The sequence below is a fragment of the Equus asinus genome, chromosome 8, assembly GCF_041296235.1.
Source record: "Equus asinus isolate D_3611 breed Donkey chromosome 8, EquAss-T2T_v2, whole genome shotgun sequence".
Lineage (NCBI taxonomy): Eukaryota > Metazoa > Chordata > Mammalia > Perissodactyla > Equidae > Equus > Equus asinus.
Window position 1 is genome coordinate 60,577,512 of NC_091797.1, and position 25,658 is coordinate 60,603,169.

The window sequence follows — 25,658 nt, forward strand, 5'->3', positions numbered from 1 at the left end:
ACTGGATTCTAACGTATATGAATCCAACTCTTCCTTGCTGGGTAGCCAAAGCATGCACTCAAAAATGTTCCAGCTTCCTTATAGTCATCTCTGCCTTCCATATCAATTTGTGTTACCTAAAAGCGACTCATCACCTATCCTATCTTGGTCTTTACATCATTACAACTGTAGATGTTGTCCTAGATGCAGGGTAAATGTTTGGGAGTTTTGATGGGATTTACATTCTGAGCAGTTAAGTGGCACTGTCAAAACAAGGCTGGAGACACTTTCGTCATGTTGCAAAGACCGGGGTTGCTGTAGCTACAAGCTGAATTATAACGTCAGAGGAAACCCAAGTGTTCCTTCAGCCCACCTACACCGGAAAGCAGGTATGAGGCGGGCGAGACGCAGAAGCAGAGGAAGGTAAGGCGACTGATCCCTCTCATTTGGATCTAGTAGAGGGAAGACAGAACCGCAAGGGTTTCTACATCAGGTTCAACATTCTCCACCTGGCCTCGTTCTCAAACTTCAGAGCAGGGCCTTTCACGTGAAGGTCTCCCCGAGGGGCGTGGGCGTTCACCCGGCACAAGGGACGGGGGAGTACCCGGCCGCCGGAACCCGGGGGGCTGCAGAAGCTCACAGGCTCAGGAACAAGGGGGCCCCAACAGGAGGGTGAGAACATTAGACCCGACGGCGCCCGCCGTGCCTTCGCCAGCGTTAGCAGGCAGAGATGCGCAGTCCTCGCACCGCGGCGCCCACCTCGGCCGCGCTGTTGCAGCATCCTCAAGGGCACAGAGCGTGCGCGAGAGGTAACCGTGCAAACACCGCCCGCGGCCGGAGGCCGGCGAGTGGGCGGCGCTGTGCAACTGCGCACGCGCATGGGGACACATAGGCGGAAGTGGCGCGCGGGCGCCGGGGATGCGAGTATCCTGCGAGGAGGCGGCCGCTGCTGTGGAAAGTGGAAGAGTGGGCGAAGAGGAGAAGCACCAGGAGGTGATGGCGACGCGGCTGGGGAGGGGGAGACGCTGCGTCTGGCTGAGGCGCCATCCAGGCTGAGGTCACCCTTCCAGGTGACACACCGGCTCTGGAATGGATGTGTCTGTCCCTTGGGCCCTTCGCCGTGTTTGGGACCCAGACTCCCTCTCCCCAGAGAACGGTGACAGTGCCCATCTTCCTTCTCCATAGCGAGCATGCGGGGAGAGGATGAGGTCGGGATGGAGGGCACCGGTGACTTTCTTTTTTAAAGGACGGGAACCTGCTGGCACGGTTTCTAGGGAGGAGCATCTGCTTTTCCTCTCCCCCTTTCCGCCCCCCGGCTGGCTCAAATTCCCTCAGGCTCCCGTCTGTGGACCCGCAGGCATGAGGCCACTTTCAGGGGGTCTTTTAGGCCACCTAACCTGTGGAGAATTGTCAGGTTCACCGAGACTGCATTTTAGTTGAGTACTTCCGGGTTTTGCATTAGCTAGCGTACTCTGGTTCTCTGCTGTCCGTTTGATTTGCACTGCAAGGTGATTGTTCTTGCCAGGTTGTTAAATTTATGTCGTAGACTTCCACTAGAAGTTCTGCAAATTCCTCCAGTCTTTACTGTTTAATTCTCTCCCGCACCTTTTTATTTTTCTTTTAAAGAAAAATTGAAGGCGGAATGATTTGGTGTGCTAACAGAAGTTTTGTGGTTTTTGTTTGTTTTTTACTGTTGGTCATAGGCATTTTTTCTATAGTAGAATATCAGAACTTTAGAATTGTTTTTTGGATAAACGTTTTTCGAAGTGAATTGGGATAGTTTGGGACTTGGAAGGGAGAGACAGCAACATTTGGAAATAATTTAGATGTGTTATTTGTACTTAATTTCTTATTATAGATATTAAATCCTAATTTTAGTTTTCTCCCTTAGAAAAAAAGGAGTAACCTTTAAAAATTAGCACACAGTTTCTTGAATTTTGTGTAATGAAGTATGTACAAAGAAATAGGCCAGAATCTTTTCTGTTTTATAATCATACTCCATAGGTTATGGTTAATATCCAGAGTCCAGTTAATCTAGGTATAATAGAAATATTATTTGTAGTATTGAATGTGACAAAATAGGGAATCAAGTTTTTTCAGGTTACTCACACTGTAATGACATGTTTTTCTCATATCTTACCTTTTTGTAGTGGGAGACTTTTTTTCTGAAGGTTGGAAAAGACTAGATTAAGAAATTAACTGAAATCATTTTGACTTCATTAGATGATTGTAAATTGTTATCACAAGTTATTTATAATTTTTAAATTTCACTGTGTGCTAGAAATGCTACCTTTTTATTCCATCTTAGCAGTTATTTGTACCTTCAAGTAATTAAAGTTGAATATCTCTACTGACTTTAGGAAGAGGCCTCAGGCAGTGATTCACACCTGTAGGTTTTTTGTGTATTGGTTTCAGGTGTTTCTATGAACTTCTAAAACAAAGCAAAATGTTGATCATTTAGTTTGAAAGTTAATTTTAATTCTGTGCCTTATTTTTTTTCCTGCAGTACAAGGACATTGGCCCAGTTTTTTCAGGTGGTAATATCAGTTATTAACGTATCCAAAGGAAGGGATATGGCAAACATGCGGGATCCCAGTTATTAGGTATCAGAGCTCACAGTGTCTTCCTTCATCACTCGCTTCATCTGACCAGTGATGTTCTGATTCCTAAAACTGCATTCTAAATGCAAGGCTTTAAAGGTCAGGTTTTCTTGTGCAGGTGCCTCAAGTAAGCAAAGGAAATGAATTTATTTCCATGTTCATTTCAGATGCTTTGTGGTAAATCTCAGGAGAGATGTCAATATTTTGGCTTAACTCCGCATGTCTAGCACAGATATGTGGCTCATAAGATTGCCTCATAAGTGTGTTAGAAATGGGAAAGTGTTGGAAAGGAGCAGAATACTTTTGATTAAATGGTGTTTACTAAAGTACAATAGAGTCATTTAATATCTTACACTTTTTGTTATGTTCTAGAACATCACATGAAGATGATGTCTCTTCCGTTAAGGATTTCATAAGCTTGTAGGAGTAGCAGACATAAAAACAAAAAAGATATACCATTGTGATTTAGGTATTTATAAAAATAGGTATAAAGTGCTATGAGAGTCCAGAGGATCGACCAACATGTAATTTATAGGACCTTAATGAGAGGTACACCATGGTCAGAATCCACGTTGAGCAGTGTGAAAGATGGATCAGAAAGGGAAGGAGAGATTATTAACAGGCTAGTAATCTAGGCAAGAGAAAGTGGCTGCTCGATGGTAGTGTGAGAAACAGACTTCAGGTATATTTGTGGATGTAGAGTCAAGAGGAATCTTGGCTAAATGTAGAATGTGAGGAAAAAGAAAGAGTCGAAAATAATTTCCGGGCTTTCAGCTTGTGTTTCCTAGTAGATACTCTTAAGTGAGATTGAGGATATAGGAAGAAGAGCGGGTTTGTTTTAAGGGGAAAATAATGAGTTCAGCTTTGGACACTTTTAAAATGAGGTGCTGGTGGATCTCATGAGTAGAAACGTCAAAGAAGCATTTGAAATATAGATGTGGATCTCAGATGAGAAGTCTGGGTCGGAAATCCAGATTCATATTTCCACCTGCACATCCGAGGGGTGAATCTGCTTCAGCACACCATGTCACCTTAGCAATGTTTCCAAAAAGTAGAATAATGATAGCTTACGTTTATGGAGTACCAGGCACTTTTACATTTATTTCATATAGTCCCAACAAAAGTTCTATGATCGGTACATTTTCTACCTCCGTATGAAAGATACAGAACTTAAAGTTCAGAAATAATTTGCCCGAGGCTCCTCAGCTAATAAGTCATAAAGCCAGGTCTTGAACTCAGATCTGTCAAAATTCCAAAGCATGGAGAAAACATCATGCTGTGCTCCTTTCTCATAATATTAGCTGTAATTTTATTGAGTCATTACAATATGCCAGGCATTTCACTAAATTGCAGACATCTCAGCAGAAGGTGATTCCAGGAGAAATTTTAATACCAATAAAAGCAGGAAAGAAAGGTCTTGTAGAAGTTTAATTTATTCTCTCTGTGTGTATAAATGTATAGTAATTATTAGTACTTTTCTCCCAACCTCTGTTTAATATAAGATTTTTAGTTTTACCCACAAGGTTTGCCAACACCACAGTATGTTTGAAAGATCTTATTCAGGCAGAGGGTGAGTGATTGCATGCTGAGGTTTGAGGGCATCCAGAAGAAGGACCAGTTTATTTGGTTCCCTGGAATGCTAGGTGCAGGGTAGGCCAGATAGCAAAGACGTAGACACAAATAAGATTTGAGTCTTGCTTTTCCACTTCTCTTCCCTCCCAACTGGGGGAATTAGGAAGGGTGTCACAAAGGAGGGAATGTTAAAGCTCGTCTTCAGATCCTGAGCCAAAGCAAAAAGATGTCAGGCTGAAAGAACATGAGCATAAAGCACAGGTGTTTGAGAGTCCATGGTGTGTGTCAGGAGTGGAGTAGTAGTCCGCTGTGGGCGGTTTAGTGCTGGACTGAAAGAAGTGGAGGGAGAGGAGGCTTCAGATTTATTTGCGTGGCAATCTGTATCCATGCCTACACATATGGAAAATAGTTGCTAAGTTTTTTGTTCTACATTCGCAGACAACGTTTAGGGAATATCATTTCAAGCATGGTTTATAAAAAAAGTCAAATCTCAAGGGTATCCTACAAGATGACTTAGGAAGTCTTGCTCAGAGATGACACTGATTGAAAGGTAGTAGCGGAAGCAAGAACAATGTATAAAGAAGAAACAGGTAAAGGAAAAGAAATACAGTAAAACTTCTTAAAATTACACATTTTCTGTGTGGAAATATGGCAGGTACCCTGTAAAACAAATGTTCTTTGATACCTGAGTGTTGTTCGTTACAAGTCGTATTCAGGGCCTTGACCCCCAGCTTAAATTGCTGAAGCGGATCTCTGTGAATCAGCAGAGTAGAGGGAACAGGAAGAGTGACTCTAACTCTTGCCGTTTTAAACCGTCATATGACAGTTTCTTTTAAAGACTTCCAGAGCAGAGTTCACTATCAGAATCGTCCTTCTCTATCCTCTTCCTTCAACTAGAGTCTAAATTTTAGTTCCTGCTGGCATTGTAACAGACAGCGAGTCTTTTCTAGGAGGAGAATTTTTCCTTTATAAGTTTGTTCTGTTCCTTGTTAAAAGTTCTTCCGCCTTTACGTGGAATTCCTTTTTCAGTTTAAATAAATCCAAAGAGAAATAAATTGACAGTCATCTATGGAGCTTTCATGATTTTTTTCACAGACTAACAAAAATGATGCGTTTTCCAGCTTTTTACAATCCCAAAGACTTATTTATTTATTTTTTTTAAAAAGCTTTATTAAGGTATCATTGACATACAGAAAAAACACCGCACATGTGTAATATACGCAATTTGATGAGTTTGGACATGTGCATACACCTATGATACTATCACCATGATCAAGGTAATAAACATATTTATCACCTCCAAAAGTTTCTTTGTGTCCCCTTTTGTGTGTGCATGTATGGTTAAGAACACTTAACATGAGATCTGCCCTCTTAAATTTTTAAATGGAGAACGCCATGTTGTTAACTATAGGCACCATGTTATATAGCAGATCTCTAGAACTTATTCATCTTGCGTAACTGAAACTTTATACCCATTGAACAAGAACTCCCCAAAGACTTGAAATTAAAGTGCAAAATTCTTCTGCAAAAGAAGAAAATATTTTCGTTACCCAAAGGGATGCTATTAGTAAAGCATATCATCCTTTCTATAGTCTCTGATAAATCTAGCTCTTTAAGTAACTTGGAGTTGTTTGACTTTATTTTAAAATGTCATTAACAAATGTATTTTACAATTGTCTTAGTATTTAAAGGAGCATTAGTTCTTTACTCTTCTGCAGTTAAAGATTGACTTTAATGTTGAAGATGTTATGCATGAACTATCGTGGGCTTTAAAAATTATATCCTCCCTACATATAAAAACATAGTAAAGGTATATTGCTTCTTTAATGGAATAAATACAAGGCTAGCTTCTGATTTGCTGCTCTAGAAATAAGAATGGTGTATATTTAAGTCAGTGGTGTATGTTGGTCTTTATCAGGTGAAGAGATGTTATCTACAGGAGAGTAGATGTACTGTTTTTAGTTGATCAGAAGCTTAAGTAGGGGAATTAATATATTAATATCCAGGGAGAATGAGACTTACCTGTGTAATTACCTGTGTAATTTGAAATATTTGGGGTGTAGTACTTTATGATCTAAATATTTTGCTTTAATTGCTTATTTCCTTCTCTAGGACTTGGCCCAGCAAACAAAAGAAGGACTGAACAAAGGAGAGGAGACCAGCAAAGATAACTTTGGAAGCTCTGAATGCAGCAGAACAGGAACAATGGATCTCAAGTTCAACAACTCCAGGAAATATGTTTCCATCACTGTCCCGTCCAAAACCCAAACAATGTCACCACACATCAAGTCAGTAGATGACATTGTAGTCCTTGGCATAAATCTCAGCAGATTTAACAAACTTACTCAATTTTTCATATGTGTTGCTGGAGTTTTTGTATTTTACCTAATTTATGGATATTTACAGGTAAAAAATGGTTATTTGTTTATAATATTTAATTATTTATAACAGTTGAAGTCAATATGAGCACTTGCTAATAGTTTTGTCCAAGATATTTTCCTTTATAGGATACCAACTTATTTGCAGATTTGAGTGTTTTAATATAGTAGTAGAAAAGGGCTTCTTAAAAGTAAGTGCTGAAAACAGCTCAAAATTTCAGAGTTAAATAGTTTAAGTGGGGGTAAGGAGCAGAGATAATCTTAAAAAGTTAAAATTATGAAAAAACTTAAAATATTTAACAAAATGTAGGTAATAATTTCAACCATATATTAGTTTCTAAAAGAGAATGATTCAAGTATTGGTTGGTATTTTGGAATATAATTCTCCAGTAAAACTGAATGATAGCATAAAAGCCGTATTCTGGTTCATTCTTGCTTCTTGGAGCTCAATAATACAAGGTGATTTTTGCAAAGGTATCTTTTTCCAAGGGTATCTCTTTAATCCTGTAATATTTGAATCATTCTTTTTTTGGAGCACCTATTGTGTTCTCATTCTTGTTTGTTTCCTCTTCTAATCTAACTTTGCCCAAACCTTATTTTTCTGTGATTTTTGCCTGTGCAAAAATTTTCTAACATTGCTGCAATTTATCTTATATTTGCATTGTATTATGGGATAGTTGTATACATTTGACCAGCAACAAATTCTTGACCTCCAAAGATATGAGCTGGATAGGTGAGTATCCAGGCTAGTGTAAACAGGATGTTTGAATGGGGACTAATACCATTAATGGGCAGTTTATTAGTGATTATTTTCAGCCGTTACCAACTTTGCTTTATTTATGCATCTCCCTAACATGAAAGAGCATTTTATAATTCAAGAAAAGGAACGTGATATGTTTTCTTAAAACACAGATAATATTTCTGGTATTCTTTAGTGTTAACCAGTTAGAATAATTTTAAAAATTATTGTACTCTTTTCCATTATAGAGATGAAATATAAAAGTAAGTATAAAAAAAGACGGTAGAATTGTGACTATTCCTTAGCTTGTAAACATGCTATGAAGAGTATTAGTGTAAAACAAAAACATGAGTTAAAAATATTTATAATTATAACTGATTTCTCCACTAGAAAGTGATATAAAAATTCAGATATCACAATGAAGAACAATAAAAAATAGTAAACTTAATCAAATAAAGGTTGAAATTTCTTGTTGAAAGTCATTTTTTTTTTTCTCCTTCAAAATGCTATTCTTACTGGGGCCGGCCTATTGGTCTAGTGGTTAAGGTAGGCGCACTCTGCTTCAGTGGCCCAGGTTCAGTTCCTGGCCATGGACCTCCACCACTCATCAGTGGCCAGGCTATGGCAGCAACCCACATACAAAATAAGAGGAGGATCAGCACAGATTTAGTCAGGAGGAATCTTCCTCAAACAAAAAGAGAAAGGTTGGCAGCAGATGTTAGCTCAGGGTGAATCTTCCTCAGGGGAAGAAAAAAAACATTATTACCAAATAGCTTGGGAGCAAAGCTAGCCATTACAAAGGAAAATGAATTTGAAATTTACAAATTTCATTAATTTTTTCTATTTGATTAATCAGAGCTCTTCATTTATAGCTAATATATTCAAAGTTTATTTTAAAATTAGATAAACTGCTGATGATTATGTTTGTAGCATCACTTTCACTTTGTGACATTGCTGTTACCTATAACTGCGTATTAAAATAGTTTAAAGCAAAGGGTTGAAGTTTTGTAATGAAGTTGGCTATATATATAAGGTTCAAAATTTATTTAAAATACAGTTGAAATATATATTTGAGGGGAAGTTTAATTTATTCAATTAAACCAGATAACTTTGTTAGAATTCCCTCTTAATGACTTGTTAAGAGTGGCTTGTTGTTGCCACAACTAGAAGGACCTGCAGCTAAGATATACAGCTATGTACCAGGGGGCACTTGGTGAGATAAAGCAGAAGAAAAAAAAGAAGATTGGCCACAGTTGTTAGCTCAGGTGCCAATCTTTAAAAAAAAAAGAAAAAAAAAGAATGGCTTGTTGACAATTAATGTTACTTCATGATACAATGTTGTATTGAGGCAAAGTAACCATCCCCCGCCCCCCCCCACAAGGAGAAGTTTTATATAGTCTATGACACAAGTATTCCAAAAAATAGTATTACTGATTTGAACTGATTGTATTTCTATAGATAAACAAGCCTGAAATATGAGACTTCTAATGAAATGTGCTGTTTATATAGTAAATGAGTTCTTCGATCAGCCATCTTTCTCATTGTTTTGGGCAACTCTTAATTTTGGTCTTTTAAAAAAAGAGAAAAGCATGGATAACGTGGCTTCCTAGCCATCCCTCTCCCCCTCTGTTTTTCTGCTGATGGTTCTACCTGGAAATCTAGTGTCAGTTCTTTGGAAAGGCCTCCTCACTTCTCTAATTATACCTATGGGAAGCCTTGTGATTTCGGTGTTTTTTGCTTTTTATTTGTTGTTGTCATGGTGGTGGTTATTGTTGGGGGTGAGGCCTAGCTTCTTTTAAAATGTTGTGCTATAGGAATTTTTTGAGGAAATTGGTCTGCCCCTAGAACTTAACGGTATTTATGTGTCTTTTGACAGGAATTAATATTTTCAATGGAGGGGTTTAAGTCCTATGGCTGGTACCTTACTTTAGTGCAGTTTGCATTTTACTCCATATTTGGCCTAATAGAACTTCAGCTTATTCAGGACAAAAGGAGAAGGTATGTGGTTTGTTTGTTTTTATTTTTTTGACAGTTAAGTTTACTAGTAGTAGTTAAATTTTTTTTATATTTTGGGCATATGGAGTATATTATATGTGAAATATAGGTTTCCCATTAATAAAACATATCTAATACCCCAAAATTTTTATCAGTGTAATCAACTATTAAAAAATATTAAAGGGGCTGGCCCGGTGGCATAGTGGTTAAGTTTGCACACTCTCCTTCGGTGGCCCAGGGTTCACAGGTTTGGATCCCAGGCACAGGCCTACACATTGCTCGTCAAGCCATGCTGTGGTGGCATCCTTCATACAAAACAGAGGAAGATTGACACAGATGTTAGCTCAGGGTGAATCTTCCTCGAGCAAAAAGAGAAAGATTGACAACAGATGCTAGCTCAGAGCCAGTCGTCTTCACACTCACACACAAAATACATTAAAAATGATACTCCCGGGGCTGGCCCCGTGGCCGAGTGGTTAGGTTCGCGCGCTCCGCTGCAGGCGGCCCAGTGTTTCGTCAGTTCGAATCCCAGGCGCGGACATGGCACTGCTCATCAAACCACGCTGAGGCAGCGTCCCACATGCCACAACTAGAAGGACCCACAGCTAAGAATATGCAACTATGTACCTGGGGGCTTTGGGGAGAAAAAGGAAAAAAATAAAAAAAATAAAAATAAAAAAAAAAATGATACTCCCGTTATACACTGAAAAAACAGATCTCCCTTTAAATGTAATGTTATCAAATAAAAAGCTGTAGTTTAGACTCAATAGTAATAATAATATCTTCTTAAAGCAGGAGAAGGTAGTCAGATGTACATATGAGTACATAGGTGTTATAAATTTCGCTGAAATATGTGTGATTACTGAAAGATTTACAATTCTACTAATATCAAAGTGGTAAAATGAAATATCAATACCTGTTTTTATAGTGGTCTTTAAAATGTATAGTTAATGTTTCGTTTTGTGGGATATATTCCACTTAACACTGTCATGTTTATGATGGCCAGTAGCTGTGTTTGCATTCTTAGAGAAATTTCATAATGTTCCTTTTCATCAAAACTAAAAGAACTTGTTTGAGGTTTGAGAAATATCTTGGAATATTTTTAATGGCATATAGAACAATATGCAATAAAAAACTAGTCTCTTCCACTCATATGTGGAAGTTAAACATGTAGACAAAGAGAACAGATTAGGGGTTTCCAGGGGAAAGGGGCGGTGGGGGGTGGGCACAAAGGGTGAAGTGGTGCACCTACAACATGACTGACAAACAATAACGTACAACTGAAATTTCACAAGGTTGTAAACTATCATAATCTCAATAAAAAATTTAAAAAAAAAAAACCTAGTCTCTTATGACAGAAGGTGGTTAGGAATTTGAATGTAACATTTTCTTGGTAAATATGTGGTTATCCTGTTATAAGGCCCTAATATGTGAATTTTTCTAGTATATATTAGGCAGATCAAATGTAATAAGGAGCTATAATACCAAAATTCTGTCTTCATTGATATTAATGTTTAATCCTTTAATAAAAATAAAAAATTTTCACACCTACTTTTTTTTTCTTACATGAATGTTTTTGATGTTTTTCTGAAGGTAACTCTAAAATCTTAAATATTTAAATCTGTACACCAGTGTTTCTTCACAGGTCTAATTTTACCTCTCAACCTCTCTTTATTGCCAGTAAATTATTAAAGGATGATATTAAAAAAATTTGAATCTGAGGATATCTTCTTCATTATTTTCATGCTCTGAGACTCTACAAGACAGCCATAGGTGGTAGAATAGAAAGTAATTAAATATATCTGTTAAGACTAATATATAAGGAAGTCCAATGATTCGTTACCCAGTGCAAACTGCTGGGCCTTTGCTTGTAAAGTAGAAGAATAGAATGCTGTCTTTATTAAATGAAAAGTGACACAAGACACTACATCTCCAACCTGTTAACTTTCAGAAGGTACACCTCCCCCTCAGCCTTGCAGATGAGACGAGATGGGGAGTGGACCGCAAGCTGTGTTTATCCCCTCTTTAAACCACGTGACCATCACGTTTAAAGATAAAATCATTTGTGCTTGATTTAAACATAAGTGAAAGATTTTGGTAGCAGAATTTCTAGATCTATAATAAATATAACATGAACTCAAACTTTTCCATTCCAAGGCACATTAAAAACTTTTGTAGAAAAAGTCTTTAAAGGTCTGTTACAATAAAAATATGCCCAATCACATATTTCTGGATGTATTTCTGAGTATATACCTCTCCCTGAATTTAAGTGGCACTGCTGTTTAGACCTTTAGTTAGCCAAACTCTGCTTAATTTTTTGCTCCCTATCTTTATATGAATGCCAGTATACTTGAGAGAGTGCAGGATTTGGAGTCAGAAAACATGGATTCGAGTCTTGTCACCACCTCTTATTAGCTCTGTCAAGACTTCAGAGAAGTTTCTTAAATTCTCGGTTTTATTTTGGGGATCAACTGTGGTAATGTGTGATGAAGCACGTTGGAAACTGTAGGACCTACATATACTACTACTTCCTTTTCACCGAAGATCACTTTGTAGCTTTATCATTAATTGATATGAATTTTTAATAAGGGAGATCTGTCAAATTGGCTTTAAAGGGACATTTTAAAGTTATCATTTTCCCACCGTATCTAAAGAAGTAAGCAATCAGGGTATTAAAATAGAAGCAGTGAGAATCCGAGAGGCAAGAGGATGAAATCTGACTTCCTCGTTTTAGCAGTGGGAAGATGGGGACCTGGAGGAGTGCCGGGATTTTCATGAGGCAGGTTACCCTCAGAGTTGGGCCCTCTTGAGTTCAAGGTTCCTGAGTTTCAGGCTGGTTTTCTTTCTACCTGTATTAATGCTGCTTTTTTAATCATCATTCCTTGCGAGTTTTCTGACGAATTTTTATTTTCTGGTCACTGTTTGCCATTCATTTATGAGGAAACTTGACTACTGTGACTTATATCGTTACCTGGAGAAGTGGTGCTGTCCTCCTTTACTGATGATCTCCCACTGAGGGTTAAACCCTACAAACAGCATGAAAATCAGTGTTTGTGTACACTGCTGCGTACGGTCGTGCCAGATTATTTCCATGTGGATTTTGAATGTTGACCACGGTATTAGTAGTTAAGTAGGAAAGGCCTCCAAATCCAAATGGAAGTGGAAATGATGCATTTTTATTGAATTTTTTCCAGTAAATTATTTTGCCTTATATCTAGCCATATAAAAAATACAGAAGAATTTTGTTGCCTTGATTTAAACATGAACACAAATCTCAAAGTGGAAACTAGATCTAAGTTTGCAACATAATCTGATTATGTGAATAGCGCTTCCTGGCTTAGTCACACCAGTGTACAAGATGATTCTTTTAGACAATTAAATATCTAGTCAAAGTGAGCATATGCTTGCAGTTATAGCTCAAAATTCTAAAGATGCCAAATTAAGAATCTCCTTTAGGAAATCCAGATAGAACCCAAAGTAAAAGACTTGGGATCATGAGGAGAGAGACTCCTCAAGTGAAGTTGATTGTTTAACACTTTATAAAATATGGAGTTGGGGTGAATCATAAGATGTTCTGGTAATAGAAATCCCATCTAGAGTTTAAACCACTGTGGACTTTTTCTAGAGAAATTCTGCTCAGGTTATTCTAGCAGAATGGACACATGTATTTTTCCTAATGCTAGATGGAAATGTTAGGAAACAGAACAAAAAATTTAGAAGTTAAAAATTAGGTGACTTTTACGATAATAGAGGCCAATATTTTTTAAAAATCAACTCTTTTTTTCTAAATTTAGTCAAGGATTTTTATGTAGCTAGGCCTGCTGTTGAAAACCTTTCACCGGCATTTATACCTTCAGTAAGAATCTTAGTAACTCTCAAATGCCACTCTTTCACACAGTTGAGAGTTCTCGCTTATGATTGATTAAATCAGGGTAAATTTTTATTTTTACCAACATTCTTTCATACAAGTGAACAGTGTTATAACTTCTAAAATAGTGATATTTTACTGATATTTCTAGAAATATTAAATTAGAAGAGTAACTAGACATTTACACACTGTAAACACGTTATCTTACAATAGTATGAATTGAGTCCCAAAATGAAGATTTTAAAAATTGTCTTTTACAGAATACCAGGAAAAACCTACATGATAATAGCTTTTCTAACTGTGGGTACTATGGGGTTATCAAACACTTCCTTGGGCTACCTGAATTACCCTACCCAAGTCATCTTCAAGTGCTGCAAATTGATTCCTGTTATGCTAGGAGGAGTTTTGATTCAAGGTATAGTAATGATGTATTTTCCTACTGTTTGAAACTAATAGGATATGTTATGGCATCTAGCATTAGGAAAAACATTAAACTTTGATTAACATTTCTAGTAAACATTCTAGATATTCTAACAATTCTGAGATATATAAAAATAAGCTATTATAAAAACTCTGATACTTCTGTGATATACCTCAGTCTCTGAAATCAATAATTTGGGATCGGGGAAAAATAACAGTATTTTGTTTTATTCATTTAGTCTAGAATGTGCTGCGTTTCTAGAAGTGCTGTATTCACATACTGAAGACCTAGCTTACAAGTGCCTACAAAGCTGCTTTTTCCAATTCTTTCATTCTTCTGCTCTTCAGGCTTCCACTCTCTACCTCCATTTTACAAATGGACAGTTCTCATGTTGAAGCAAAGCTTAACCTGGGCAGAACTGCTTTTTTACCAGCTCTGCTGGCTTACTGACTTCCTAGAGCCCCAACTAAGTTAAAAGCTATGTGGAAAAAAGTGAAAGCGGAGGCAGTGATGGTAACAAGCAGTGGAACAAGTTTTCGTTGCTGCTGTTCATATAACTGTCATGAGGAATAGTCATGTTTTGATAATCAAGTGTTTCTGTATCACGAAAGTTCTGACACAGCCTGACTTCATTTTATGCATTAGATGCCTTCCCCAAAAAAGCCTTTTAAAATGAAAGTGTGTATGTCAACTACTTAAATATAACTTCAGAATAACTCTTCACACAGGAAAAAATATTGACCCAATCCCTATTAAAAATCACAGTTAACATTGTGATGGGCTGGGCACATATAATATTTCCTTACAAAAAATTACACTACATGATTTCATTATTTAAATGTGGATATTTTAAGATAAGTTAATTGTCACCAACCTAGAAGTTATCTGATTATGGTATGTACAAACAAATAGTTATATAGCCTGATAATTACTCTGGTTACTTTGTAAACTTAGAAACTATAAGAAAATTCATAGCCTTGTGTTATACATAAAGTAAAAGAGGCACTAATTTCTACAAACTTTTTCAGTGTTCATTTACTCACTACCATAACAGATAAAGTAGAATTTCATATCTAACTTACAAAGATGTATTGGTGCTCCTTGGTAATTTAATTTTCAGAAGCACCCCTTTGGTGACTATGCCGTGCCTTGACTGAAGAGTTCTTCCTGTATTTTTGTCATCGGGTGTAAAAGCAGGTCCCTGCTCTACTTGGTTAAACATGTAGATCTAAAACTATGCTGAGAGAGTATTTGCATGAGGTTGACGTCCACTTATTTTACACAGGAAAGCGCTATAACGTGGTAGACGTGTCTGCTGCAGTGTGTATGAGCCTTGGTCTAATATGGTTTACCCTCGCTGACAGCACGACTGCGCCAAATTTCAACCTGACAGGTAAGGAATTTTATTGTATCCCAGATTTTGTAGGCATTTTGGTTTAGAGTAAGAATTTTTACAATTTCATAAGGATTTTAAATGATGATGTGACACCTGTGAGTCTCATACCTAACATAAAGCTTTCAGACTTTCCATATGAGATGCAGTAAAAATATTACAACTCTGGAAATATAACGGTTGTTTTAGTACTCTTGTATTTTGACATGACAAGGGGCTGTTTGCCCTCTCAAAATCTTCTGTTATCAAGTACATAATAGATCAATTTCGTATAGGCTAAATTTGAAATATACACGAGTTATAGGAGAATCACAGTGGTAATTTTTTTATTCTCATTTTTTTAAAAAGTTGAAATTTGCACATTTACTTGTCATTGTTTTAGCTAAAGAAGGAAAGTTATGCTGTTCTTTAATATTAAACTATGTAGTAAAAATGTGGTCGTAACAAAGTGTTTAGCATTTTCACCATAAATAGTTTCCTCATAGTGTGCCATGTGGAATTTTGTAAATTAAATTTAGATTGTTCACAAGCAGAATAGGTATTATAGTATGTTTAGAATTAAATAAGAATAAAAACTGTGCGTTGGGGTCGTTTTTATTCTAAAGACCTTACAGAAAAATTGTTTATGTATACAGTGTGTCGTCTTAAACTATTTAGTTTTACTCATGAGATTATTTTAGTATTATCCCATCTCCTAGCCTGACAAATAATATTTAAAATATCTAGGTCATCAAAGGAACTCTGAGAGAACAAGGGAGAAAAATGTGTATATATGTATGAGCAAGTACAAAGTATAATTGTGAGAAAAAACAGTTATGACGTAATGAAGACAACCATTTACATCAGCTTTGCTGTTCTTACTATGTTGCCTTCCTCACCTGGTTAGCAAAGCTGTGCTAATGGATTTAAATGTAACCAGTTCAGCCTCTTAGAGCAGCCCTTGGACAGCTAGAAGATTCTGGGAGAACCTGTTAGGTCTATTCTTTCACCTTTGGTCATTCGGAATGCAAGTGGTCATTACTTCAATGAGTTTTACTCTGAGAAAGCTTATCGTTGCAGCTGTTTCTAACATGGGTTAGATTCTTCAGGAGCACTTCGTTTTCGTGTCAGCAACTCTAAAAGGAAGATTATATTTGAAAACTGAGGGAATTAACTCTTCTACTTATGAAAAAACAGCTTTAGAGAAGGCACAGAACTTGCAGTCAGAGATTTGGCTTCAGATTCTGTTTGAATCACTTAAACATATAACCATGGGTAAATTGCCAGACTCCTTTGTGCTTCACCTATAAAACAGAATGATGGTGACAGCTCGCCTCACACAAAGATAGCAGGAGGATAGAGTGAGATGATGGAACAATGGGCCATATGTCTGGTGAGGTGGGAGTAATGGTGGTGATGAGAATGATGGAAAGAGGTGGTTCTATAACTTCTCATTATAACTTACAGCCCTTTCTGGGTTCCCTGGAAATATTTTTTAAGAGAATTAGCACCTAACCATACTTCATGATTAGCAGTAATTGATGAGCACTCATCACAGTCCCTCATCTATAAGAGTATATTTTGTAAAGGAGATTAGAGTACTTATTAAGATGGTTATTTAAGATAGACATAAACAATACTTTGAATGTGTAAAGTGAGTATGTCAGAATTTACTTATTCAAATAGATGTCTACCTTTAAAATATTCCCCTTAGGATGCAATTCAGGTGTTTTCATGCTGTTGCCATTGTTCAGAACATTTTTGGAATGTCTTTGAATAGCATTTTAGGAGTTAGAACATTGTTGTTTTCAGGGTCTTCAATAACAACATGTCTTTTGAGGACAGATTTGTTATTTGGAACAAGTAAAAGAACATTCAGAATCAAGTTTGGTGAATAAAAATGTTAGATTGAGTAATAAGTACCAAAGTTAGATGCTAAAAAGTTAAATTGAAATATAAGTATGAAAACTTGAAAATTCTCAATTAAGTGCATACATGTGTCCATGTATTTTTCTGCTACCTGTGATTGCTTATACAATCATGCACCACGAAATGACATTTTCCTCAATGATGGGCCACATGTACGACGGTGGTCCCATAAGATTTAATTCCATACAGCCTCGGTGTGTGGTGGCTGTACCATCTAGGTTTGTGTAAGTGCATTCTACGATGTTCGTACAATGAAATCACCTAACAACGCATTTCTCAGAACCTGTCCCCATCATTAAGCGACACATGACTGTATTTTGAAAGAAAATAGAAGGAGAAAACTCTGTAAGCCCAGCAGAGTCCCACAGATGTAACCAGGGCTGCTCTTTATTCTTTCTGTAAAGCACCGTGCCTGGTGACCAGTGCCCTAAACACTTACAGTTAATAGCATGCTTCTCAGGGTGACGTCCACGTTTGTGAGTATGTTGACTTCCAGCTTTGTTTATACCAGTTGTACCTGTTGTTATGATTATGCAATAGTTAAATATTACTTAAACTATTCAGAAATGAGTTTGAAGAGAGAAAAAATTGTTTCTGTGAAAACTAAGTTAATTGAAACAGTTGACAAGGTAGTAAAATCACCATTGAACTAGGTGTGGGTGAAACAACTATAAGCACTGAGGGAGCTCAGAAAAATCTGAAAAGATTCTGTACTCCAATTGTTTCAGGAGTTTCTGGTGCACACTTTAACAAAAACTTGGAAATCATAGAGAATATGCTCTGAGTGTAGTTTATACAAAAGCAAAAGTGCAGAATTTTAGTTAGGACTCATACTCAAAGACATTGGCCACTGCACGCATGTTTATGTGTTTTAAATTAAACTTTTTAATAATAAGGCAATTTTCTTTTGGTTTCCGTCTTCATCTGATTATTTTCAATTAAGTGATTAAATACCAATCCCAATAGATCTAAGAATTTCTTCTATATTTGTTTATTACAGTATTCCTTTCAAATATATAATATAGTTTAAAAGCAGAACTATTATTTGACATGATAGTGAAACACACTAACGGTGGCAGCATTAGCACAGTTTATTAGTGTTACTTTGATTTATTAATATCATCATCTATGTGCCTATTACAACTGGTTGTGGATAAAAATACTCAGCTTTACTGAGCAAATGTTATTTAAGATGTACTTTTATTTTTTAACGCAATGAAATCTCATAAATTTTGGTTATCGCTCATGTTTAAATAAGGAGGTTGTTTTTTTCTTATGCCTTCTTGAAGGTGTGATCCTTATTTCCCTGGCCCTGTGTGCGGACGCTGTCATTGGAAATGTTCAAGAGAAAGCTATGAAGCTGCATAATGCTTCGAATTCAGAAATGGTAAATACTCGAGTGCTTTTTCTTCACGCCAGACAGACTCAAAAACGGTGATATACTTAGTTTTATGAAGTAGTTATGGGGTTAAAGACATCCATTGTATTATTAAGCTAGTTTATCATCATCACTTTCATAAAGTAATACATTCAAACATTAAAGGAAGGTAAGAGGGAAAATACCACTGCCCCTGCTTATTGTATAATTATTTCCGTTTAGAAGTTTGTAACTTTTATGTGGTCCAGTTTATGTTTTCCTTCCTGGCTTCTGGCTATGTACTATGACTGAAAAGGGCTTTCCCAGCTCTGTAAGATTTAAGAATTTTACCCATGTTGACTACTACTCTTATGACTTCCTTTTTTATCAAATCTTTGATTCAACCAAAACTTTTTAAAAATTTTCTTCCTTATGCCTATTCACTATCATTTATTGAATAATCCACTTTCCCAGCTTATTTTAGGTGCCTTCTTTATCATACCATATTCTAACGTAGGGTTCAGAATTGTATTCTTTTGAATTTATTTCTGCACCAGAACCATGTGATGACTGCAGCTTTCTCAGACATTTACCGTCTGTTAGGACTAGCCGCCATTGTTCCTTTTGTTTTTCAGAATATTACTACCAATAGTTATTCTTGGGTGTTCATATTCCAAATAAACTAGAAATCCCATTGGTATTGTGATTGGTATGGCATTGAATTATAAATTAATTTAGGGAGAATGGCATCTATACAGTTGATTCTTTCAGTCCAAGAATAAGGTATGACTTTCCTTTTATTCGAGTGTTTTTCTTTTTAATGTCCCTTGGATTTTAAAGTTTTCTTCTTATAAATCCAGCATATCTCTTATTGAAGTTATTATTCGGTGTTTCATCTTTTTGCCATTGTTACTGCAAACAATGCCTTTTCTTCCACTGTGTCTTCTAACCGGTTGATGTTTTTGTACAAGAAAGTTATTGTGTGTTTGTTTACATTAATTGTGTAGCCAACCACCTTGCTGGACAGACAGGGCATGCTGCATTAAGGATCTGTGGGACTGGTCTTTCCTGTTGCTTTGTCAGCAGAGTGGGGAATCTTTAAGGAGTCCCCTAGGAACATAGGAACTTGAATCTTGGTCAGGATTTTCTTGATCATCATCACTACTTTTCCTAGTAAGGTAAAGATCAGAGAATTAAGGAAGTGTAGGTAGTTAGAAAGTTAATGTACTACGGTGGTTAAGACCGTAGGCTCTGGCCTTCGATAGTTTCAGTTCACATCCCAGTTTTACTAGTTCTCTTATCTGGGGAAAATTACTTAATATCTCTAAGTTTTAGTTTCTTCACGTGAAAATTGGAGGATGATGATGAGAGTACCTGTCTCATAGCTTGGTTGTGAGAAATAAATGGGATAATCCATATAGAGCATTATTAGCACAGTACCTGACACATAGCACATATTTAATTTTGATGCTGATTCTACTGATGAGTATAATAAACTGGGTTAGAAAGATTGCTGGAAAATTGGGAAACCAAGCAATAGATATGCCATTTACTGCTTATTTTCACCATGTTTTAATGTCTTGCAAACAATGTTTGGGTTTTTTGATGTTTAATAAGTAGCTTTAAGGTTTTTTTGTTCTGCTTATGTATGTTTTTAGAACCCCAACATTAAAATCTGGTTTGAAGTCACTAATTAAGCTAGGCAAAATGAATGATGATGTATCCATATACAAAAAGATGAGTGCCACTGTGTTATGTTGTACTTAAAACCAGGCGTTGACTTATAAGCAGTTAGGGTCAACCATCATTTCCAGAAAGTTAAGCTGTATTGAAACAATGTTATTACTTTAAAAACAGTTCATTTTACAAATTTAATTGATTAATTGAGCCATATATCAAAAAGCCTTCATTTTCTGCCTTTAGTTTGATAGCACTTTTTTCCCCTGCATTTTTCTCTATTCTAGGTTTTGTATTCGTACTCGATCGGTTTTGTGTACATTTTACTGGGATTGACGTGCACTAGTGGACTAGGCCCTGCGGTCACATTCTGTTCAAAGGTAAACACTGATCACGTTTTTTAAAGTAAACATCTGCCATTAAATAATTTCATGTATATTTCTAATTCCTCTTGTTCAAAAAGACTATATTATATGTAATGTGATAACTCCTTTAACATAATATATGCAGATCAGAAATGAAATGATTTATATTTAAATTTATCCTTGCTCTACCCTGTAAGTTCATTTTTAAGCTGTTCATAATGTAGAAGTTGGGAATTTTTAATTTCATCATTGTTTTTCCATTAAATCAGAGCTAAATAAGAATCTTTGCTTGACTGCATTGTTGAATGGCTTATTATTGCTCAGAAAGTTGATTAAAATCTGTAGCTTTATTTCATTTGTAACACCTCAGGGTTTGTTTTGCATTTTCCTAACAGGCTTTCTTTATGTGTTGCAGAATCCAATTCAGACCTACGGTTATGCTTTCCTTTTTTCCCTCACTGGCTATTTTGGAATCTCCTTTGTTCTGGCTTTGATTAAAATTTTTGGTGCACTTGTTGCTGTAACAGGTAGGAATGATGTACTTGCTTGGATTATGAAATAAGCGCTTAAATTTTCTCTGATGCTCTTTTCCAACAGATAAGGGCATTATCTACTCTTCATTAAAAAGAAAATTGTCATATTTCACCAATTTATTCCTTAACTTTCTTTAAAAGCCCATATCTTTCCTTGGTATTTCTTTAAAATTCTAAAGAAAATAATGTTTGATCTTAATTTCTTATTTAAAGGTGTAATTTTAAAGTCAGATGTATACATGTATCTAACTAGTAACTTTTAAATATATTAAAAGAACTTTTTATTAAAAAGTCTGATGGGCTGAATGCCTTCAGAGAAAACTACTGCCTTTGTACACTTGTAATTTATAACTAAAACTTCCAGTTTTGTTGCACTTAAAGTATGGCAGGTGTATCTTAAACAAAGTCTTTGGGACCTTTCATTTGTATCCTTTCTAGGACGTCAACCACATTAGCCTCTCTTTTCACTAGTAGTTATTATGCGCCTGCTCTGGGCGGAAACTTTGCCTGCCACTTTAGAGGAATGGGTGGTGTATTTGTCCTGCTTTGGAGGAGGGAGAGGGACAGATGAGGGGCTGCAGGGGAGACCTGGCGAGGGGAACAGGTGACTCAGTGTGCTACCTCATATCATTTGCCAAAGGAACGGTACACATGACAGACGCTCTCAGCGTCTCCCAGGTGGAGAGAGTACTAAAGCCGGGGTTGGAAGCCTTATAGCCTGTCATGAAGAGCGCCGGGTTGGCTCGCCAGAGAAGGCAGAGCCCAGTCCCAGCTCTGATGTTTAGTGATGTGTGACCCGGGGAGTAGGTCTCCTCTGGGCTTCATCTCTCCATCTTGCGAAGGGGCTGAGTTTCACTTGATCACCTCTATCAGAGATATGTAGAATTTATATCCATAGTGCATATATACATTAGTATTTTACATGATTTTAATTTTTCATGGTTTTAGGGGAATACTTATTTTAATTCCACAGAGTAAATTAAACAAATTAGTAAATACCTCTCTCTTTGTAAAAGTATATTTGCTTCCTAATTTTTCTCCTTGTTTGCTAACATGTGACTCTCCGTTTAAAAGTTTGTGTCCCTAATGGTAAGTAGAGGGAATTCAAATGTACATCAGGCCATATCACTAAGCTGTCAAGTCCTCTCATGCTATCAAGAAAGATTGCAAATTCATATACTTAGCTTGGGTTCTAACTTTGCTTGTAAGATAAGTGTTCAAAAAGGGGGTCTGATATCACTTGGTGTGTATCAGTTGAGCCCTTTGGTTGGTATAAAGAAGCGTGAGATGCAGTCCTTGGCTTGAGGTGTGGGCAGGTTTATTTCTCTCTCACGTAAAAGAAATCCAGAGGTGGTAATAGTAATAGCTGACATGTACATAGCCCTTATTATGTACCAGGTGCCACTTTAGGTATTTTGCACATATTATTCATTTTAATCTTGCAATAATCCTATAAAGTAGGCTCTGTTATTGTTCCATTTTACAAAAGGGTAAACTAAGACACAGGGAGATTAAGTGACTTGCCCAATAGTCAACCAACTAGTAAGTTGCAGAGTCAGTATTCCAACTGAGGCAGTCTGTCTCCATACCTGTGCTCTTGACCCATATGCATACTGCCACCTGATCTGGTGTGGTGGCCCCATGCTTGTTAGGAACCCAGGCTCCTCTGTCTGCCCTGCCATCTTCATCCTCATTCCAGGCATCGGGATGGAGAGAAGATGAAAGACACAACCTTTTTCTTTATGGAAACTTCCTGGAAATCAACCTCCTAGAAACAGCACTTCTGCTCACATTTCATTAGCCAAAAGCTAGTCACAGACCACACCTCGCTGTAGGAGAGGCTGGAAGGTATGCTCAGTTAAAAATAGGCATCCTTTTACTAAGTAGAAGGAAAAATAGATTTTTGGAATGGGGCTGTAACACGTTTCCAAAAGAGTTTTTTCATTTGGTATTCATTAATTCATGCATTGAATATTAATTACCAGGAACTATGTCACATGTATATGTGGATGTATAAGACATATAAGGATGAATAAGATAAGGAGCCAAGTAAAGCACACAGTTTGGTGGGAAGATAGCAACTGATAATGCAAAGTTGGGGGAGAGGCTATAATGGAGATCAGTGCAGAGTTCCTGTCTCTGACTGGGTGCGACAGAGAAGGAAGGTTTCAAGCCTTAACGCAGACTTCGAGGTAATACTTGAAGGACAAGCACAAGTTAATGCAGACATGTAAAGAGGATTGTTAAGATTACTTATAGTCTTATCAAGAGATGAACGCTATTAAGATACTAGTATGTCCTTAAGATGACTACTTGTAGAGAATGACCTCTGCTCTACCTAATCATGTATTCCTTGGGAAAGCCTTTCTTTCCTGCCAAACTAAGTCAGTCTCTCCAAAGGATGGCACACTTCCGCGGTGTCACGGCCTCCACCAAGTCCCTATGACAGTTGTACTTTAACCGTTAGCAGCATCCTTTAATGTCTGTACCCCTGCTGGACTGTAGACTCCACAGAAGCAGAAGCAGTGGCTCTTTAATTTTGTTTCCCGTTGTTTCCTTGTCCCCAACACAGATCCTGCACATAGTAGGCTCTGTAAATATTTGTATGATTTCCAAAATATCACCAGGATGGTAGGCTCATTCTAAACCAACCTTTTTCTCCCTACAGTGACAACAGGAAGAAAAGCAATGACCATCGTACTTTCATTCATATTCTTTGCTAAACCATTCACATTTCAGTAAGTACTTTTTAATTCACAAGTTTTTCCACTTTTAGATACTTTGTTTCACATTTGCTCTTAAACAGCCTTAGTTTCTTTATAAAGAATCTTTTTCATCTTGACCCCTAATTTATTGATGTTTCTTCTGCTGTTGTAGAAATGTATGTAATTATTTTGAAGAAATCATTTTGCACACTTAAATTGCTAACCAGAGTCCCAGTGCAGGTGTGACCCTGTTTCCAATATAGAGTGTGAGTGTGCGTGAGACGAAGGGGTTCCCCCTTGCCCTAATGCAAGTATATATATTGTATACATATATATATATGGTTTTTAAAATTGTTGCTTTATTGTCTGCCTTTTCCCGCAAAGGATTTGAGGTAGAGAAGTATTCTGTAAGTTGTGCCCTAATGATTTATTTAGTTTGTGGCTTCTTGTGAAAGTATTTACTGTTTTCTTTACTGTCTAGTGTTTACTGTCTAGTGTCTATGTTTGAAATTAGCATCATTTAAACTTATGTTGGTTAGTAATTGAGAAGATTCAAACCTAGAAATTATTGACATGTAAGCTTAAAGGTACCCACAAAATAAATTTCCTTCAATGTATTGTTTGTTTTCTATAAATTAGTTTCTCTTTCTGCATGTGCTAGGTATACGTTCTAGTAATCGATGCTAATTCCCTGTCTTTCTCCAGGTCCCCCTCTTTCTCTTTATATTCTACCCAACTGGGATAACTAGTTCAGCTGCTACATTGTTTTCCCAAGGTGGCCGTTGGCAGGTTGATGCATCCAGAACTTTAAAAATATTCTTAAAACTTTGGTAGGAGTCGAACTTCCAATTTGCTCTTATCCCCAAAATTCAAATGAACTACATTATTTTGTAAAATATCCTCTTTCTATGTGTAACTAACATAACAGATGTGGAATTCTTTCTAATCTGATCTAAAAATACTATTTTTATTTTAATGCTATTATTGTAGGCCTCCAATAGCAAAATTTTATTTTATTGCAGAATAATTATGAACTCATCACCAACTTCTGTGGTTAACAGTAAGTTGTTACCTTGATATTAACCTTTTTTTCTTATTTCTTTCTCTTAGGTATGTATGGTCTGGTTTTTTAGTTGTCCTTGGTATATTTCTCAATGTTTACAGCAAAAATATGGATAAAATAAGACTACCGTCACTATATGATCTGATAAACAAAATGGTGGAAACGAGAACGTCAAGGACATTGGCACAAACCGTATAGTACGTGATTTGTCCTATTTAAGGTAGACTTCTAAGGAAAAAAATCATCAACTAATTAACTTTCCAGAGGGATTATTATAAAAACTAAAGGCTCTGAAAGCACGCCATCCATTTGGGCTGGATTACAGAGGACGTCGGCCCTTTTCTTCAGAACACTGACTGACTACTGAAGTGATCAGGAGAGCCGCATCTGGCACACCTTAGAATAAAATGTCAATATGAAGGACTGTAGTTCTTAGCAGTTTATTGAGAATTTCACTGGAAATGGACCATGTTGCAAGACTAATTGGGTATGGTTATGACATATCAAAGACATTGATATGTAACAGCAGCTTGTTTTGTCTTCCTTCCATTTTGGTGGCGATATTTAAATTGATTCTCTGTTGTAAGAATGAACTGATGATTTAAAGTCAGGAGAGAATAACTTCATTATAAATAAAATTATTCTGTGATTTTCTTTTTTTAAGAATATGTTGACAGACTTTTGTTGTGAAGAGGGCGGTGAAGGTTGGAGTAAGGCTTTACATAAATTTTAAAACTGAAGCTTTTCTCTGATCGTTTAAAAGTATTCTTTAGAGAAAACCTGTCCTCAGTCATCTGTGGGCTACAGGCAGTAGAGCGGGAGGAGCTGTCCCCCTGCGTCCTGCAAGCATACGGCACAGGAAGAATTTGCTGCTGTTCATCAAAGAAGTGCTCAAAGTTTGAATGATTTGGATTTTTTAATTGAAGGGAAGATCATTGATGTTTTAAATTACTGTAAAATAATCATAAAATTGTCAATTTTTCTCATAAAAGTGAAATTTAATTTGGCAGCTTGAAGATGAAATAGGATAAATTTAAGAAACACAAGTAAATTTAGCAAATTTGTACCATATGTTGCTTGCACAGTTTTGTTTTGGCCTATATTT

General features: G+C 36.6%; 1 protein-coding gene across 4 annotated transcripts; it reads left to right on the forward strand.

Moving 5' to 3' along the window:
• The first annotated feature begins 839 nt into the window (after positions 1–839).
• On the forward strand, positions 840–25,219 carry SLC35B3 (solute carrier family 35 member B3). 4 transcript variants are annotated; one of them, XM_014864310.3, is made up of 10 exons: positions 840–972; positions 6,264–6,557; positions 9,145–9,266; positions 13,392–13,546; positions 14,838–14,945; positions 18,143–18,240; positions 20,175–20,267; positions 20,668–20,779; positions 23,454–23,523; positions 24,601–25,219. In XM_014864310.3, exons 1-10 carry the CDS (start codon positions 898–900, stop codon positions 24,749–24,751), a joined length of 1,278 nt encoding a protein of 425 aa, XP_014719796.2. In that variant the 5' UTR covers positions 840–897; the 3' UTR covers positions 24,752–25,219. The 4 variants fall into 4 exon arrangements, with proteins under 4 accessions (XP_014719796.2, XP_044629199.1, XP_044629197.1 ...); XM_044773264.2 differs by having other exon boundaries at positions 863–1,187; XM_044773262.2 differs by having other exon boundaries at positions 866–1,135.
• The last annotated feature ends 439 nt before the right edge of the window (positions 25,220–25,658 follow it).